The following is a 19926-nucleotide window of genomic DNA, read 5'->3' on the forward strand; positions in this document are numbered from 1 at the left end:
GACAACAAACAATTCCGGGATATTGTTATCTACAATGCACACTAGTTCTTGAGATAATAAGAGGATTCACGGATTTCCACGGACATTGCTAACACTATAAATTGGATCACAAACTGATCTCAGGCACCAGTTCGTGTCCAAGACTGAGACACGCTGACAACATTTTAGAAGAGCCCACTTCTTCCAAAAGACAATCACTCCAGTCGCCATGATGAAGTTTCTAGTTGCAATTGCGATGGTTGCCCTAATTGGGCGTAGCTTAACATCGGCAGCTGCAGTAGACTTTAGTGACGATAATAATGTTGGACCAGGAGAAATGGAAGGTAAGTACTAATAATTGCATTTGTTTCTGTTACTTTGTGTGTATTTTATTAAGATTATAGTTTCCCTACACAGCATTTTTATTTATAACTAGCACGCCAACGAACGTTGCGCTGACGTAAAATACGCTTAAATATAAGAATTTAATCCATATAAATTTAATATGCATTATTTTACAGTGAATTCTCTATTGATTATTATATTGTATACAAGATATATTAATCAGTTAAAAAGGAAATATGAATTGCGTGACATCTGGCCGTTTTCGCTACAATCTAGACTAACGACACATTTTTCGGATTAATATAAAGCAATTTGTTGCACAGGTCTTACTATCCCATATATCAAGTTTTAAGTTTGTACAAAAATAATTGACAGAGTAGGTTGGTAGAGATCATTCCGCAGACAGACAAATTCAATATTTATCTATATATATAAAAGGAAAAATGTGTGTTCGTACGTCTCGCAAAATCTTCCGACAGATGCGACGGATCCTCACGATATCTGTATCCCTTAAAAGGTCGACCGTTCGAATGACAAATATCGAAATATTGGCCCAAAATATTAATTCCTTCACTCTAAATAGAGGTGTGAATTTTATTTTCAAAGTACTCTAAAAATAGGTGCAACTAGTATAAGTGAAATTATGAGAATATCAGAAAACGTCTTCGCAGATTAATTTACGTTTCGACGATGTAAATAATGGTTTGCAAACAATTAAAATAATTTCACAACTATACACTGACAAGAAACGTGGATAAGTGTGAAAGTGCGTATCTAAAATATGTGTGCAAATAGTAATTTATACTAAAATACCGCTGCTTCTTATTGAGCACTGTCAGGAATAGACTTTAGTTTGATATGATTAACACATGAACAAAAAATTAAAAGAAAAATGCACACACTTGAGCAACAAGGATTATTCCTATTTGTTTCTCTTACGATTCGTATTTTTAAATTTGGCTAGCAAACGTTCGAACGTTCTGTTCGAGCGTAAATAGAAAATCGCCATACTTGCGAACGTATTCAACTCCAAAGTAGAAAAAAAGAATCACTAAAAAGTAATTATGTATTATCTCTTCTTTTCAAGGAGACATACATACACGCACGCACTACCCCCCTATATATATATATATATATATATATATATATATATATATATATATATATATATATATATATATATACAGGGTGACCCAAAAAAACAAAAGTTTAATGGAGGCCATCTAGAACATATGCTGGAGAACGGAAAAAAAGGGCAAAGACCCTAGTGCTTTGATGTGATGTTTTGAATATAATAAACTAATTATGACCAAAGTTTCATTTCATTCGGACAAAACACTAAGAAACGGGGCCTAATCATAGTTGGGGTCCGTTTTATTAGTCCCCCTGTATATATATATATATATATATATATATATATATATATATATATATATATATATGCAGATTAAATTAAATACTGAATTGGGGTAGGATTGCAGATTGTATAATACTCTAAACTAAATACATATTAGTAACATTTTTCATAAGACGATCCGAAGCGAATAAAGAAAATTCCGTATGCAAGATAGAGCAAGAATATAAATAGAAATTCTGAATTTAATTATGTAGAATTACAACCAAATTTATTAATCGACAAAGGCGTACAAATAAAAGAAAATATTTGCACTTCTTTGTCAAACAATAAATTTGGTTGTATTTCTATATGATTTATTTAAAATTTACATTCACACACACACACACACACACACACGCACGCACGCACACACACACACACACACACATATATATATATATATATATATATATACTTAATTTACTCACATAAAATTAATATACGAAAGTATAGATTTATGCGTAAACTTAAAGTATTTATTTCAAAAGTGCTCAATACGTAGGTAGAGCTAGTTAGTAATTTATAAAATATATATGGAGATTAAGCTACACTGAATATTCCGCGTTTCATCCACTCTAGGACCCCTCAGGCTTAGACGCATAAGCCTGAGGAGTCCTAGAGTGACTGAAGCGCGGAATATTCTGTGTAGCTTAATCGCCATATATATTTTATAAATTATATATATGCAAGTATATATATGCAAGTTATTAATTTCTAACGCAATTTATTTCATTTTTGATTTGGACCATTTCCAATCTTTGTATTAATTTTCTTGCTTCAGGCATGAATCGGTTAATACAGCTGATACAGTCACTGTTGACCCGACTGCTTTCGGGTCCGTCTGAATCCATTGTCAGGATTAATCAATAACGAACTAAAGTGAGCTCATTTGCATGAAGCAAGAACACTAATAATAGTTAAGAAGAAGATAAGATAAGGAGCAAAATTCAAATATCAGGAATTTTCTGAGTTATTTCATGAAATATGCCTAAAGGAATGGAATACGTATGTGTGTGTTTACGATATATAGAAAAAGTATAAATGAGAGTGTTGGATAAAGAGGTTAATTGCATATTCAATGAGCAGATTGATCAGGCAGATACGGATTGTTAAAGATTAAAAACAGGTGATAAATTTAAATAGAGTATGAAGTCATTGTTTGGATCTTTAATGCATCTCTCGGTTGAAAGGTAGGGGGTAGAGAGTAAACGTATGGTGGGATGCCCTATTTCAGCAAAATTAAAATTTAACAATGAAAAATTGTTCTACAAGGTCGTGACCAATCGTAACCCACTAATACGACTAACCCAGGAAAGACTAATAATGAAGAACTGCCTTATTTCTATACAAGCCAAGTTCTTTTATCCACCTCAAATCTTGCCTTGTTACGTGGGCTTACCACGTTCTTCGTGTCTTCAAATCAGGTACACTTCCTGCGTTTTCTTTGTGAAATAAAAATAAAATAAAATGAAGTAGATAATATAGTAAATAAAGCCAGTGAAGAATATATCCGAGGGCAGGTAAAAAATAAAACTATACAAACATAATACGGGGTGAGTCACGGGAAACGAATGTTTTTGAATAAAAACAAAACGCCGCAAATATAATAAGTTTTACCATTTTTCACGTATGTGTCATAAACAAACACGGTTTTCACGACTCTACACTAGGATGAGAGCAAAGATCTGAAATGAAAAACAATTCAAAATCAATAAAAAACTAAAACAAAACTTAATGTAAAAAGATAAACAAATAATAACAAACTAATCGGCATCTTAAGCAGGTTTAAAGATTACCTTTCTCTCTTCTTATTCCTTACTCAAGGAGAGTAAGGAGCGTTCTAAAGAAGAGCAAGGAGAGCAAGGAGCGTTCTAAAAACATACGTTTCCCGTGCCTGGCTTTGTATAACATATAGGTAAAAAGATGAGATATAAAACTAAACTGAAAAGCATTAAGACAAAATAAAATACAGTTTAATAAAATGGAGAAAAATAATATGTATCTGCCTATATATGTTTTATGAGTTAATTAGATTAAAGAGCATTAACTATATATGGGTAATTACTTCAGGTGGGAGGACAACGGATGACTGCAGTTATGTGATTCAGGTTTGTAGTGTGGATATTGGGGTGGGAATGCATAGTAGGTGGTACATATTGCTGGAAATATCAATTTAGTTCAAAGATCTGGAAAGTAAGTGGAATGAGTGGATACAGTAGAACAGAAGTTATTTCTGAAACCAGCAAGAATCATGTGTTTATGAGGGTTTGAAGAAGTGGTCTACGCAACTATTTTAAGCTAAGTGAAAATTATGGGATATCAGGCAAGAGTAAATCGAACGCATATGTTATAATAAATGAAGAAGAGGCAACAGTGATTAGTTCTTTACTGTTTTTTCTTGTGGTGAGTTTGTCTGCGGAGTTACTATGGTTTCTATATTTAAATTTTTATTGTGTCTACAGTTGGTTATGATTTCACTTTTTACTATTATTAAGTTGAGATATACGAATACTGCGATTAAATATGTGGCCTGTTCGTTGCAAAAGAGGAAATATTTAGACCCCGTGGTGTAAGATCAGGATTTTAAAAAGATTTTTCTTTTAAAGAGTACTTAATATAACTGGCACTTAGGTTTTTGTAACGTTTTTAAAGGGATTTTTTTCTTTAGAATTATTATGTGACATAGAAGAGGCGTGGTTTGCACAATCTATTAAAGTGTCGAGGTTATATTTTTGGTATATTTAAGTTCCTGTTCAACTTACACATCTTGATGCGGCTGATCTAAAATAAGATTTCTATAATTCTTGGTCAAATAATGGTGAGTAGACAATGCATTGTGGATGCGTTATCGGCAGCTCCCGTTACCCTCGCTTCTCTTTATTTGTCCCTCGGTCATCATTCTTTAATGAATGATTTTTCTGACGAAGGTAGAAGAAAAAGCTGTATTTTAAGTTGGCGGTTTTTTGCGTGAACAGTTGCCAGAGATGTCGGAAATTTTATGTTTCTATATCTATCCTTGTGGGCATGTCACTAATAAGGGTGCTAGAGGTAAACGTTTTATCTGGGCTGAAGTTATCCGCCTGATATTCAGGGATCCGAACCTTGGATTAACCACAAAGAAGGCTGTCCAATCAGCAGGTACAAAGTACTGGGTCTGCTGTACTGCCATTTGGTGAATGGATTCTGGACCATGCAGTAGCTTCTGATGGGGCTTCTCGATGCCATATTAGTGGGTAATTGTTACGGCTTTACCTTATCATGTGCTACAAAAAATACATTTCTTTGTTCTTTTTGTCTCTTACTTTCCCTTTCTGCCCTGCTGTAAGCAAGTATATCGACCTCTTCCACAAACTCCAAAACTCCAACAGGAAAAGTTTCTAGAAAGAAATACACGATTAAATCCAGCTCTCCAACTTCCAACGTAGACCCTCACTACTCCAACATCATGAGTCTACGTTCAATTCTTCCAGAGGTTGAAATCTAATTACAGGAGACTAAACCAGACATATTATTTCTAAGCGAAACTGGCATTGGAGATACTATTTCCCTAGATGAGTTCGTAATTAAAGGATACTCTAACTTCACTTCCAAATCTGATCCCCAAACATGGAATATGTACCTACATTAAAGATGGCTTTCCAAGTGGTAGGTACATCTCCAGAGAAGATTCTTACTTATCCGATATATGCTTCCGGGTTACACTTGCTCACACTACTGCGTTTATATTTGCCCTCTATCGCCCCCACAATAGCTGATTTACTATATTTAAAAGAACATCTGAAAAAATTGACCACGTCCTGTCTGCTTATCCTTCAGCTAACATTCACTTATGTGGAGACTTTAATATTCACAATGTGGAATTGATAACCACTCAAACAAGACTATGTTTAGGGAAGGTTCTGTCATGATTTCTCCATTGCTTATAACCTCACTCAGATTGTTAACAGACCCACCCGTGAGCCCGACACTGACGGCTAATATGCAAGTCTCCTCGACTTTTTTCCCACAACTTGCCATGAACTATGTTCAGTTTCTGTTTTGTCTCCACTTGGATCTCCCAACCATTTTGTTGTATCAGCAAAGATAAAAATGAAATGTAAGAGTCCTCAGACGTACTTTCCCATCGTACAGTATATCGATACTCTATGGCTGACTGGTATAGATTCTGTACATTTATATACGCTATACCTCTGCGTTCAATGTTTAAAAAGGATGTGTATCAGACCTGACGGAATGGTTAATTGTAGGTATAGACCGTTTCATACCCCCGAAAAAGTTCCAGCAAAAGTTTAACAGCCAGTTGTAGTTCTCTCCAGAATGTGCTGCTGCCATTGCGCATAGAAATCACTCTTTTCTATTGCTTCCAACGTAATAGATGTACTGAGACTAAAGCCCCTTTCAGGACTGCCAGCAACCACTGAAATAAAGTAATAAAGAACACGAGAGAGTTATATGATCAGTCCGTCAAGTCATAAAGTAGCTGCAACTTTGTTCCCACCAGTTTTGTCAAATAGCAAACAGAATCCTGAACAGACGCGTGTGCTCTATCTCACCTATAATCAATGGACCTGAGATCATCTCAACATCATCAGACAAAGGCAAACTCTTTGCCAAGAACTTTGCAGCTTATTCTACCCTTTGTAGATGAGACCACTCACCTAAATATTTCCCCCTGTATCACACACTGTGACAAATAAATATATGTACTTGATGTTGCCAAGCTAATCAAAAACCTTGATTCCAGTAAAGCAATTTGCCCTGACGGCATTCCAATTAGTGCTCATAAAACTTCAACTAAAATTAGCCCCCTTACTTACAAAGCTGTTTAAGCGTTGCCTTAAAGAGAATTGCCTCACATCGCCCTGGTAAATCTTATCAGTATACCCTGTATTTAAGAATTGGGCGATCAGTCATCTCCCTCACAGCACATGCCAATAAGTCCCGTATGTGTCATGAGTAAGTTGCTGAAATCTGTGTTAAATAGAGAAGTAGTAAACCATCTCAGCAAAAATAACCTTTTTAGTTACATGCAATATGGTTTCCGTTCTGCTAGATCTACAGCAGATGTTACACCAGTTATATCTCATAGGATTAGCAAGTCTCTCGACGGATGCTTCCTTTCTACGGCAATTGCTCTTGACATATTAACGGCTTTTGATAGGGTGTGACATAAATGTTTACTTTATCTCCATCTACGGTAAAGCTGGAAATGTCTTCTCATTAATTAAATCATTTCTCTCTGATATGCTCATAAGAGTAGTGGTTGATGGACAGTAATCGGAGGCTTATAGTATTAATGCTGGAGTCCCTTAGGGGTCGATTCTAGGCCCAACTCTCTTCCTGATGTACATTAATGATTTTCCAAATCATATCTTTACATTATTGGTAGACGTTTATGCTGATGACACTACTATCTATGGTAGCACATCTAAGACCATAAACGACCAAGTTCTCACTGGTTCTCTCTCCTTTGATCTGGAGCACGTGGTAGAATGGGAGAAAGGTGTGTGGTTACTGAGCTTCTATCTTTACATCATCATCGCTCTGGTCCCATCTGGCATCAATTGAAATGAATGGCTCTCGTCTTGGGGAGGCTTCATGTTTTGACAAGCTTCTGGGTTTTACCTTTACTTCTGATCTGAAATAGAACACATACATCAAATCAGTTGCCAAGGTCACTGGAAAAATGGTGGGATCTTTCTATCGATAGATATTTCATTGCTGATGCAACTCTCTATCTATATAAGAGCCAGGTACGTCCAAGGATGAAGTACTGTTACCACATCTGGGCTTATCCTGCCTTGATAGAGTTCGAAATAGATGCGCTTTTCTCTTCCCTTCAACATCTTTCCCACAGAAGCAATATTGTGAGTCTGTCTCTGCTTAATCGTTATTTTCATGGCAAGTGCTCGTCTGAGCTCAAATCTATGGACACCTTCGCCAAGCATTCACGAAAAACACACTTCTAGCTGAAACCACTATCAATAATTTCCCCCACTTTATCTGTTCCTAAACCTTAATGTAAATTCCATGAACAAAGTTTATTTCTTAGAACTGCACGCCTGTGGAACTGTCTTCCGTTTGCCTGCTTTGCAGCTGACAACAATATGGTTGTTATCAAGTGAAACGTAAATAACTTCTTGATGAGCCGTTCCACTTAAGTTAACAAATTTATCGACTTTCCATTACCAACGATTACTATATTGTGAACTTGACTACTGTACACTTTTTAACCCTTATCCTAGAGTGGACTTTCGGCCTTGATAAGTACTGATTCTCATATAAAAAAAATAAGAATAGTCTGTGACAAGGATGGAGTTGTGGCTGGAGCATTGTCCTGGTAGAAATGCCACTGATCCGATATGAAGAACGCTTGCCTCTTCCGATGGAATCACTTTCTTAACTTCCTTAAAACTTCAACAAAATATTATATATATATATATATTATTGACTGTCTGTCCAGTTAGAACCCAGTTCATGTAGATCATGTCCGTTCTGTTCAAAAAGAACTTATCATAAGTTTCTGGGTTGATTTGCTCTGCCTGATTTTTTTGGATTTCGGAGATCCAACATTATTTCACTAGAGATTCTGTTTCTTATTCTATGACTCAAAGCAGTAGATCCAGAATCAAGAACTGCGGGATCTGATTTATCAACTTAACTATCTAAGGCGGTTATGACAACGTCTTTCCTTCTGATTTCTCTGAGCACTGTTGGACCAAACTTCGCGCAAATCTACAGTATCTTCGGTCTCTCGTTAATAATTGTCAGTACATTTCTGAAACTGACATCGAACTGTATTATTAACTTTGTAGATACACAACGACCCTTATCCATGAAATTCTTTATTTGGCAAATTAACTCATGTGTTTTGACTTCCTTACTCCTCCCACAACTTTCATCATCCCTTACAGACTCTCTGCCTTATTTCCATCTCCTGTGATACTCAAAAACTGATGATCGATTAATGCCCGATAATCCAAAAGCAGTATGATGTATTCCACGCGTTTCTGTGGAACTTTTCCAAGTTTAAAACAGAATCTTATTGCATATCGTTCTTCTAAAATGTTCTCAAATCCATATTGTATTTTCGAAATTAACTAGCTTTGGCTATCGAGCTTTAGTAGAGTGTATTCCAATTCCTGTTGTAGATTTTCATATGACCCTGAAACTACAAAACTTGGTTAGTAAGCTCATAAGACGTATAGCAATATACTGAATTTTGAAGAGTCTGCGACAATTTTAAAAGTTTATACAAAGAAAAACTTATTGAATGAATTTTGTATACACACACACATACATGTATATATATATATATATATATATATATATATATATATATATATACTAGACTACCCGTGGCCAGTTGGGTCAGTATTATATATTAGCTTTGAATTAATGTATGAGCGTGACACTTGTGACGTAAGGAAAATGTTTTTGTGACATAACAGAAGCATTTCTATGAAAGTATATTAAAATGAAAAAGTATATAGATAGATTTCTATGAGTCGTTCTGTTTATAATTGTTTATATTTGAATAAAAAACATGCAGCCATTGAATTATAACTGGGTTGCCATACCTATAGGTAAATGTGCACTGAACAGATACCATAATACTTAAAGTTAAATTCAAATATTGATATATTTAAACGCGAAAAAAAAAACAATTTGGACGCTGAAAACGTACCCAGTAAAACAATAAGTTTTATTTTCGCGTCGATTCTTTGCTTATGTACGCATGCGCAATCGGAAGTAGTAACCCGGATGTTGAGTTAAAACACTCGTAACAAGGTAATTTGAGTGTTATAATAATAATATATATATATATATATATAGATATATAGATATATAGATATATAAAGTGTTGAGTGTTAAGACGATTAATAGGCTTCAGAATAAGAGTAACCGGATCCTTTTAGAATACATGCATTGGTGTTTGAATTAAAACATTGATGTGCCTATTTTTTGATGCCAAAACGATTCTCATACTTATTGTATTTTTCGGCTTGAAACTTTATTTGTAATTGTTGATATTAATTCTCAAAATTTATAGGTTTTAATCTACCAGCAACACAAAAATCCATAGCTCACCCGTTATAATTGTTAATTTAACAAAAATTCATACACATATAGGTATTTATTTTAATTACGCCCCTCCCCCTAAAAATAAATGTTTATAGATTTTAAAAGAATCGGAAGCGCTATTGTATCGCTATTAAGAATTTTAAACTGAATTGGAAATCGTATTGTATTCGGGAAAAATATTGAAATCTATCTCTTTCACTGTGTGTCTCTCTCTATATACATATATGTCCATATATACATACATATTTAATTTGTATGATTTCAGGTTTTAAAGCCAATCTACAAAGTATGCTTCAACAAGTTTCTGAACAGATCAAAGAAGATTCTGACTTCAAGGATGAATCCGATGTAGAACGTTTTCTTCAAGAAATTGATGCAGAGCAGAATTCCGTTTTGACTGAAGAGGAAGAAGAAGAACTTGCAAATGATGGCCTTTCCGACGCTGAAGATGACAAATCGGGCGAAAATGTTGAAAGTGGTATCAGATGTCGTTGGAGGGGACGAACTGGCAGGTGCTGCCAAAGAGTTAGAATTATTCGATACAGAATATCCAGTAAGTATTCACTTTTATCTCAAACTAGCATTTCAGCCCGGCGTTGCCCGGGTGTTTGGATGTGTATGTTGAGCAAAAAAACAAAAAAAAAGGGTAGTAGGAAGGCAGGCTCGAACTCGTGCCGCAAAGGAGAAAAAGAACGGGGAAAAACCTAACGTTTATGCTGTTACGACCACAGCCAAACCGGAAGTGACATTTTTTTTAAATTAAGGCTAGACAACCTAAATGAGGGGATGACTTTTAAAAACATCGGCAAAAAAGCGACCCCCCTGTAGAAAAGTACCCAGTTTAACGTGAAGATATTTATGTTTTAGCCAATTTTTCGATATTTGTCAGCTGAAAGGTCGCACTTCAAAACGATACTGATCTTGAGAAAATCCGGCCTCTCTGTAGAAAGTGTGGGCAGACATGTAAACATACATACATACATACAATTATATATTGGTAACTAAAAATTTTCGACCAAACCGATTAAAAAGCTTGCCCTATCTCTGAATATCCTTTATGTAAAATTTCAAATGCTTAGACCAGAAAGTGTCTGAGTAATTTGGTAGAGACAGCAGATGTAAATTTTTTTTTAAACTTTGACCCATATTATGACCCCTTAACATTTATTGTTTTTGGGTTCAAATCAAGTTATTAAGTTAGATGCATGTCCAAGGAACCTATATATAAAATTTCAAGCGTTTAGCTCCCAAATTATCGGAGGAGTTTGGTAGAGTTCTCAAAGATCAAATCGTTGAACTTTGACCCCTTAAAAGCCAACTGTCTTGCCGAAAACCGATCACATAGATTTTCCCAAATCTCAGTACCCTGTATATCAAATTTCGAGTCTGTAGACTAAAAATTGATAGAGTTATTGCGTATGGAAATGTACACAGACAGACACTTTCACCTTTATATATATAGATAGATAGATTTATAACTTGATCAATATTCGACCCAACCCGGGAATTATGTCTTATCGGAATATAACGGTTTTGAACTCCGCATATCTTCTACTCACTAATATCAATTTGTAATGTATTTGTAATAATATCAATATGTAATTTGAATTTTCACAGGTCCAGCTAGTTGTTGTTATTGTTATTATTATTATTATTATTATTATTATTATTATTATTATTATTATTATTAATTATAATAATAATAATAATAATAATAATAATAATAATAATTTATTTTATTTTATTTACTTTACTTTACGCTTTAGCAGCAGCCTTCCCCATGTCTTCAATTATGTGTTACAATCAATTTTACCTGTGAATATTTGGTTAATGAGTTTAGATGACGAGGTATCAGATATATTATTAATAGATGTGAACTGCTTATTACATAGAACCTGTTTTGATATAGCATAACCTCGATTCTGTATGAAGTAAAAATAATAGTTATATTTTCACGATTGTTTTTTCAGTTTGTCTTGCTGCCCAAATTTTGCCACCGGCACATATGAGAATTGCACTTTTAATAAACGGAAGGGCTATTTGGGGTCATACTGTCGGTAAGTACAAACGTCCAGTAAAAAAATATAAAGTTAATGTACGATTTCCTAACGTGAATAGGTCCTGGATATGACCTTAAACTATATCCGACGGTGAGGCCCCAGCTTGCGGGCTTTGGGGAGTGTGCAGCCACCCTTTAATTGTCATTGGTCCCAGGTCCACTCTGATCCTGAGTAGTAGTATCTGCTAGGGCCATAACTATAGGTTAAATAGATACCAACTTGGAAAAAAACAAATATATTCTATTAAAAACTTTTAAAATCACTGGTTTCGGCATGAAAATATGGCGTAAAACAAAAACAACCAACCAAAAAACAACCTTACTTAAAACATTTTTTTAATTATTATTCTCCTCGGCAATATTTTGCAGTATAGATCTGCTGGATTTTTTTAAGGTGACAAGATGATATATTATGTAACATTTTATAAACAACCCAAGTCGGATATTTTGCAAACGAAAAGAACAAGATGTGACCTTGTGGACAAAATGACACAGAATACAGGAGAACATAAGCGGAAGATCATAAAATAAAACAGTAGAGTATGACCGAGTTCATAAAAAACAATGAAAAAAAAAAAAGATTCTTTCACCCCCCCCCTCGACGATGTGTATCATTCGGAAGAATTTATATTTAAAATGAAAAATAAAACAAATGAAGCCATTTTGCAAACGATTAAAATTAACTTTTTCTTCCTGGAGTTTCATGTTTGAAACGGCCAGTATTTAGATCAAATGGACCACCCTGGAGTTAATTCTAATATGTTTTTATGTTAAAAGAATGTGTAATGTGCTTTCTAAATATGTCAAACTTAATCACAAATTTTAGAATCGTCTTAAATTGCGAATAAATGAAAAGAGGTGACATAACGACGTAGCAAAACATTTTTTTTAAAAAAACATAGAAGTTATAAATACGGCTATGACAACAGCATATTATTTTCATAGTTTGGACTCTCGAGTATATATCCAACAGTTAAGCACAGTTAATCAATCGAGAACCACATCACTCTATATAAAAGCATATAAGATATAAACGGTTACACACTCGAGAGTCAAAACAATGAAAAGAGTATGCCGGTGTCATACTCCTAGCTATGAATCTAAAATTTAATTCTGAATAAGTTGAGTTCGCATTTAAATCTACACAGATATGTTGAATTTAAATGCACTTCTAACGATCGGATTTAACGTGCAACTTTGTAACGTAAGTATTTCGTCGCAAATGGACAAACAGATAAAACAGGAATAGAAATAAATATCCGGGTCGCATTTTTACACCATTTTAACAAACCGTTTTTATTACCGTTCCTTTCAGCACCGCTTAAAAAAGAATCTTGCTCTCACATGTTCATTTTACCCTGTTTAAGGTTCTACTTCCCCCGACCGCAATTCGGCTGCAGCTAGCCATTTCTCGCCTTCGAATTTACACGCCCATTCTCGGCTTCAACGCTTTTTTTTTTTTTTTTTTTTTTTTTGCTTCATGCGCATGTTGCATTTTTTCACCTTTTTCCCCTTCTTCTCGTGCACACTTCCTAATTTACGTATGTGGTTTTTGACTGCTGCTGCTGCTAATCTCTTCGTAGGCTGGCCATCTTTCGCTGCTGCTGATGCTTTCCAAGCGCACACACGCACTATGTTCTAAGTCTAGTGAATTGTAACGATAATTCCCTTTTAATTATTTATAGTTGTGACATAGCCATCATTCATATCCTATCAATCAGATACTTTTATTGTTGGCATTGGTTTCCCCGATATTACTCAAGTAAAATTGTTTCTAGAAAAACATTTGCTAGCTAGAGGGGGATCACATGAAGGTTGCCAGCGTCCTTAGCAAAAGTTATTTTGTGATATCAACCGGATCCGGACACCTACATCTGGGTCGTACATTACTTGACCGCAGTCACTTATTATTATTACTTAATGTACACCTTCAAGCAGAACGTATTAGGTTGGTGCAAAAATGATGTCGTTTTTATATGAAAGTTGAACGTAAAAAAACCGACATTATTTTTGCACCAACCTAATTATTATGCCCCGTTTATATTCGCATTAATCCTCATATAAAATTGTGGAATGATGACATTCATTTCATTTTTATTATTATAATTAAAAAAGCAGATTTCTTAATGCATTACGGTTTATTAAATTCTAAACGCCACTTAATGTTTAGGTTTAAAAAATTATCAATAAAAATAAGGTTTAAAATGGACTTCTTTTTTTTTTAAGATAGCAGATCAACAAGTATTGATTTGCATTGGACACGAATTCTAATCATGCTGAAGTCAGCTGAGAAATTTTTCCAGCGGCATTGTCTTCCACAGACATGTACTTCTCGGAAGAAAACTGCCCATGCACGTTTTAAGAATACAAAGAGAAAAATGGGCATTTTTCATAGTTGTTGTAGGTAAACGAGGTTTAGCTGTGGCTGTCTGGCGAGAGAAAACCATAAATTTAAGTTTAGTCGAGCATTTACTATGTAACTAATCATATAGCGATATCTCCCTGTGAGAAAGAGGCAATGATAACGAGAATACAGTATCGCCCAAGAGAGTCGATTTTGTATTCTGTCAAAGCAGTAAAGAATGCTCTAAGCGCCAACTCCCAAAATGTGGAAACAGTGCTTCATCTTAAGACGTATTATAGACGCATATACACGCAGAGGATTGCAGTTATCAGATAAGTTTTGAACAATATCCGATCATTTTTCCAGCTGTATTAGCAACGAATTTGATGTAAGTGATCTTTTTAAATCTGAAGCTCGATTTTATAAGCTTGGTTAATGCTGTACATCACGTAATAATGGGAGGTGACGTCAGTCAAGTCATTAACGACCCAGACGTGGGTGTTCGAATCCGGTTAGTCCCACAAAATAACTTGTATTTATAATGCTGGCAACCTTCATGTGATCCCTGCAAGTACTAAATGTCTTTCTTGAAACAATTTTACTTGAGAAATGTTGGGGAAACCAATGCCAACATTAAAATTATCTGATTCATACGATATAAATGAATGACTATGTAAAAAATTATAAATATTAAGAAGGGAATTAAAACGCAGGAGACGTAATGCACGGAGAGAGTTATTTAAGGCGGACAACGAGTTTTTGGTTAAAGATGATAAAGTTTTAGGTATATTAAAAGTAATCAGCCACGTGTTTCTCTATTGAACTACGTGTCCCAGTTTTGTAAGAGATGAATAATTGAAACAGGCTTGACCATTAATGCTCTTCAAAATCTTGCAATACATAGATGTGTCCTCTGCATGTCTGTCGACGAATGATCCTATAATTTTGTTTGGAAGATCATTGATAAGATCAGGAGGGGATTTGTGCGTAGAGTACCTCCTTGTGGTCTGCCGACGTTGATACAATATGTTTCAGTTTCTTCCGAGCTGCAACTACTTTTATGACAACAACTCTTCAATGGGTAGCTAAAAGATTGAAAACTGATTCAAGGGTGCCAGAAGAAACGAAATAAGGATATTCTGACAGCAAACGTGAAAAAGTGTTGCATTAACACACAACATGAGCGACCCAGGCCAAAGACAGGCAAACCAGGAGACAGTTTAAAGCCAGAATCGGCCTTGTCAACCACCTGCGAACACGCTAAGAACACGATTACTATCACCACTGCTGAGGGGTTGCTAAGAGGAAACGTTAATAAAAATAAATAATGATCATCATGATGACCTAAACAAAAAATACCCGTCGTTGACTATTTGTTAAGTCTCAACGTATCAAGCCCTAATGGGGCCATTTGATTTAAAGTAATGGGCGATATTTCTTCAAATCCATTTTAGGCGACATTGTTGTCACTTAATATACAGGTACGTTTATTTTATATTATCGTTTTTTATCTGTGGAAAATTCGGAACGGATTTGACGAAACACGGAGAAGCATATTACGAAGAGAAAATGATTGTAAACTAAACCCTTTGTTTCATAGACCTGAGCGTGACTGAATAACCGGCGTACAATTCATTCGACCTAAAAGTCACTCATTTTACTGACAGACAGAGACTCTCCAAATAATCAATGACCAAATCGTAGATACTCAGGCAGAAGATAACTCTTTCCACGTATGTTTTTTTTTCCTCGTGATTCAAGGGTGGCTTGCGTTTGCTTTTTATAATAATTTAAAAATATCGTTATGTATGAAATTGTTTTAAAAAACATTTTTGCAAATAGCATTGTGTGTCATGGATTTGGCCTTTTAAGGTGATAATGTAGTAAATCTAATTTGATTTCAAAATTATCTACCTAACAAAGTTGTAAACATTCCACGGGTTTTATGCAACTATATTTTCATGTGTAACTTGCCATTTGCTTTATCGTTTCGCGTGAAAATTTCTAATGCTTTCAAACGGGTGCTACACAAAAAGCAGTTTTTTTTTTTACTCGCTAACATTTATGTGTTGGAACGGATTTATATGCATTTGTATATAACTATATACGCATCGATTCGTATAATATAATGAGGGACCGATAGAGTTCAATTTGATGTGTAGGGTATAAATAAGTTGTTGGCTTAAGGACAATTTATTTTTATTACTGTAAAAAATGTCTGACTATTTTTATAAACTTGATTTATTTGTTGGAAAAAATATAACATTTCGACCTGATGTGTTTTTACTAAAAAGAATGAATAAAAAATGAATAAACACAAACTCCGCTTTATTTTTCAGGAACCCGCCGCAGGTACACTATCTGTAAAAGGTATAGTGCTGTTCATTTATGCCTCAGAATCTACAACATATACATTTCTCCTCATTCAGCCCGGGCATGTCTCCAAGTCGCTGCAAGGTTCCATTTTATCCGTATCAGAAAACGCCTTGGCTGCTTCTCCAGACATTATGCCGCCGATGAGATCGCGATAACCAAGGAGGAAACACCACGCCAGTTATTAGAAAAGGAGGAAGAAAATAACAATCTTCTTTTCGTTCAGAACAAGAATAAGAAGCCTATTAGTGATGTCTTTACATTCCATCAATAAATGGTGGTCATCTCCGATTCGAACATTAGTCCTCGATCATTACGACTTATTCTGGCCTTCGTGTTTCGAAAACCCTGATAATCGCATTTTTATAAATACAAAAGTACAACAGAAGAAAAATTGTCATTGAAAGTAAAAATTATATTTTCTTCAACTCCTTGTATAATATATATATATATATATATATATATATATATATATATATATATATATATATATATATATATATATATATATATACATACATTATTTCTACTTCCGACATCTCAATACTTTAAAAACATTGTCTACTTTTACAAATGGGTAATCTTTAATAAAACTATACACAGATAAAGACTAGGGTTTATAGTTAAGCAACCTCCATCAAGCGTTTCAATTATACAGTTTATTCTAAATAAAATATGGAATACAAGAAAAAATCATTCCGTCAGTTGTCGCCCATCTTTGTTTATTTTAGCGCAGGTTGCAGGAATTTCTGAATAATGATATTTTTTAATCGTCTAATATGGAATTTGTTGAAATTTGCTCATATTAGCAAAAATGTCAATATATTTAATTAAGTAGACACATTATGGCAGCAATAAATGCTTAAATAATCTTTATTCTAAAACTTTTTTGTGGCTTATATATAAGCTTTAGTCTTCAGAATTTTCTTTCTATCTCACATATGTGTATGCATCCAAATGCTGGATTTAACTAGCCAGAATCGAATTTCAAGCGTTTCGGTTTCTGATCGTATGAGAATCATGTGTAAGGCATATGAATAGACTTATGACGATTTGATTTTCCAGGACACTGCATTAAATTTTTATGATTATCTTAAGTACTATCATTTTCTGATTTACTATATATATATATATATATATATATATATATATATATGTGTGTGTGTGTGTGTGTGTGTGTATATATATATATATATATATATATATATATATATATATAGTCTTGTATTTTTTATCATTCCTAGTATTTTTTTTCATTCCTTAGAAAACTATTTAGTCAGTAAGTCATTCAATCACCTGCAATTACTGCATCAACTAGCCTTTTTGAATTCAATATAGTACCAGTAATAACTAATTCTTAAGGGATCCTAAGTTGTTTACCATGAAATACTGTTTCGGAAAGGGGAATGTAATAAATTTAATTTAATAAATTTATATATATATATATATATATATATATATATATATATATCTATATATATAGTCAGGTAGATTTGCATATAGGTAAATGTTGTCATTAAATATACGGTTACGTTTTGTTTATTTTATTTTTTTATCTGTGGAAAATGCGGAACGGATTTGGCGAAACACGGAGAAGCATATTACGAAGAAAAAATGATTGTAAACTAAACCCTTTGTTTCATAGACCTGAGCGTGACTGAATAACCGACCTACAATACATTCGACTTTAAAGTCACTCATTTTACTGACGGAGAGAAACTCTCAAAAAATCAATGACCAAATCGATAACGTACATACTCAAACAGAATATAACTCTTTCCACGTATGTTTTTTTTTTCATCGTGATTCAAGGGTGGCTTGCGTTTGCTTTTTTATGATAATTTAAAAATATCGTTATGTATGAAATTGTTTTAAAAAAACATTTTTAGAAATAGCATTGTGTGTCATGGATTTGGCCTTTTCAGGTGATAATGTAGCAAATCTAATTTGATTTCAAAATCATCTACCTAACAAAGTTGTACACATCCCACGGGTTATATGCATCTATATTTTGTATACATTTAAAAACGACGTCCATCAGTGACATGAAAATAAAATATTGAAATTTCATTGAAATTTGTTTTTGTTGATTTACTTTAATTTTCATTATTTTCGTCTTGTGAGACCCAGTTCATAAGAATGTGTAATAATTAGGGCTATTGCAACCGAACATCCGTATCATTTTTTTACATCTCAAGTGTATATCCGACACAGCAAGACACAGTTAATCAATCGAGACCATTTCCCTCTATATAAAAGCATATAAGATATTAACTGATATATATTCGAGAGCGCAAACAATGATAAGAATATGCTGTTGTCATAGATCTAGAAATAATTAATGGGTTTTCATTATTTGATTGAAGAATGAGTGATTCTTTATTTCATTATTTGATTGGAGAATGGCACAAATAAATCCCTGTGCGATAATGTGGAATTCTCTTTATGAATGATTCCATGTGGATTAACAAAACAATCTCTTATTTTAAACAACAATATTACGCATGCTATTATCTTATGCTAATTTATTTAAATTTATAAACAAAATTATTTAGTTTCGGAAAATATATCATTCAAACATAAATGAGATTGGAGCGTGAGGATCATTATCGTAAGAAATATTGCATTCATAATATACATATTGCCTATTCATTTGAGGTCAACAAATTACATATATATATTTACGCATCAAAAATCATCAAAACTTTTTAATAGCATATAGATGTTATATGGCGAATGGGTAAGGTGGACCCATACGTATTAAACAAGACTATGTATTATTGTAGCGTCATACGAGAACGAGAGATGTGTCAGGGTCCCAAAGGCTACTATAGAACGTTATCATGAGATGACACCCTGATGTTACACAAGGTCCGTATAATAGTTTTGTATCGCTTAATGGTGTCTTCTGAGTGATTCCTACTGCTATGCAAATTCGTTGCAGATATAAGAAAAACGAAAAAATAAATCCATTGAAATTCGAGCCTACCGACAGAAGTGAAATGCAAGGAAACACAAGAACTATACAGAAGATTATAGCAGTAAATCACTCATTTCTGTGTGACGTGATTAGTTACGCTGCGTTGGAATTTCTCAAAATGTTGTTTTACTGGATGTGTAACGATGACTCTACTGCTGCTAAAAACCCATTAATTGCCGAGTCGGGTTTCGTTTTGAGTATCGCCTTAATATCTAACAGTTGTGTATTTAATTTTAAGTCGTATGCTTCTTTTTTTTGTTTTTGTATTTGTTTAGTTTACTTATCGATTAATCTCTACATATAATAAAATAGAAACAATTACTCTCCTACGGAAAAAAAAAGTATAGCTTGGGAAACGCAGACGT

At 34.0% G+C, this 19926-nt stretch overlaps 1 protein-coding gene across 1 annotated transcript; it reads left to right on the plus strand.

Moving 5' to 3' along the window:
* On the plus strand, nucleotides 1-18657 carry LOC145274680 (uncharacterized). Its single transcript, XM_080127461.1, has 4 exons — nucleotides 1-323; nucleotides 10071-10358; nucleotides 11776-11862; nucleotides 16548-18657. The coding sequence occupies exons 1-4, from the start codon at nucleotides 209-211 to the stop codon at nucleotides 16853-16855; spliced, it is 798 nt and encodes a 265-aa protein (XP_079983587.1). The 5' UTR covers nucleotides 1-208; the 3' UTR covers nucleotides 16856-18657.
* The last annotated feature ends 1269 nt before the right edge of the window (nucleotides 18658-19926 follow it).

This window comes from Euprymna scolopes, unplaced genomic scaffold (assembly GCF_053919585.1).
Source record: "Euprymna scolopes isolate OS-2025 unplaced genomic scaffold, ASM5391958v1 sca4, whole genome shotgun sequence".
NCBI lineage: Eukaryota > Metazoa > Mollusca > Cephalopoda > Sepiida > Sepiolidae > Euprymna > Euprymna scolopes.

What these genes read in the sequence shown, in the direction of transcription:
- LOC145274680 (XM_080127461.1), top strand. Translation starts at nt 209, where the DNA reads ATGATGAAGTTTCTAGTTGCAATTGCGATGGTTGCCCTAATTGGGCGT. An exon ending in TGGACCAGGAGAAATGGAAG is followed by an intron (nt 324 to 10,070) that starts GTAAGTACTAAT and finishes GTATGATTTCAG; the next exon opens with GTTTTAAAGCCAATCTACAA. An exon ending in TATTTGGGGTCATACTGTCG is followed by an intron (nt 11,863 to 16,547) that starts GTAAGTACAAAC and finishes TTTATTTTTCAG; the next exon opens with GAACCCGCCGCAGGTACACT.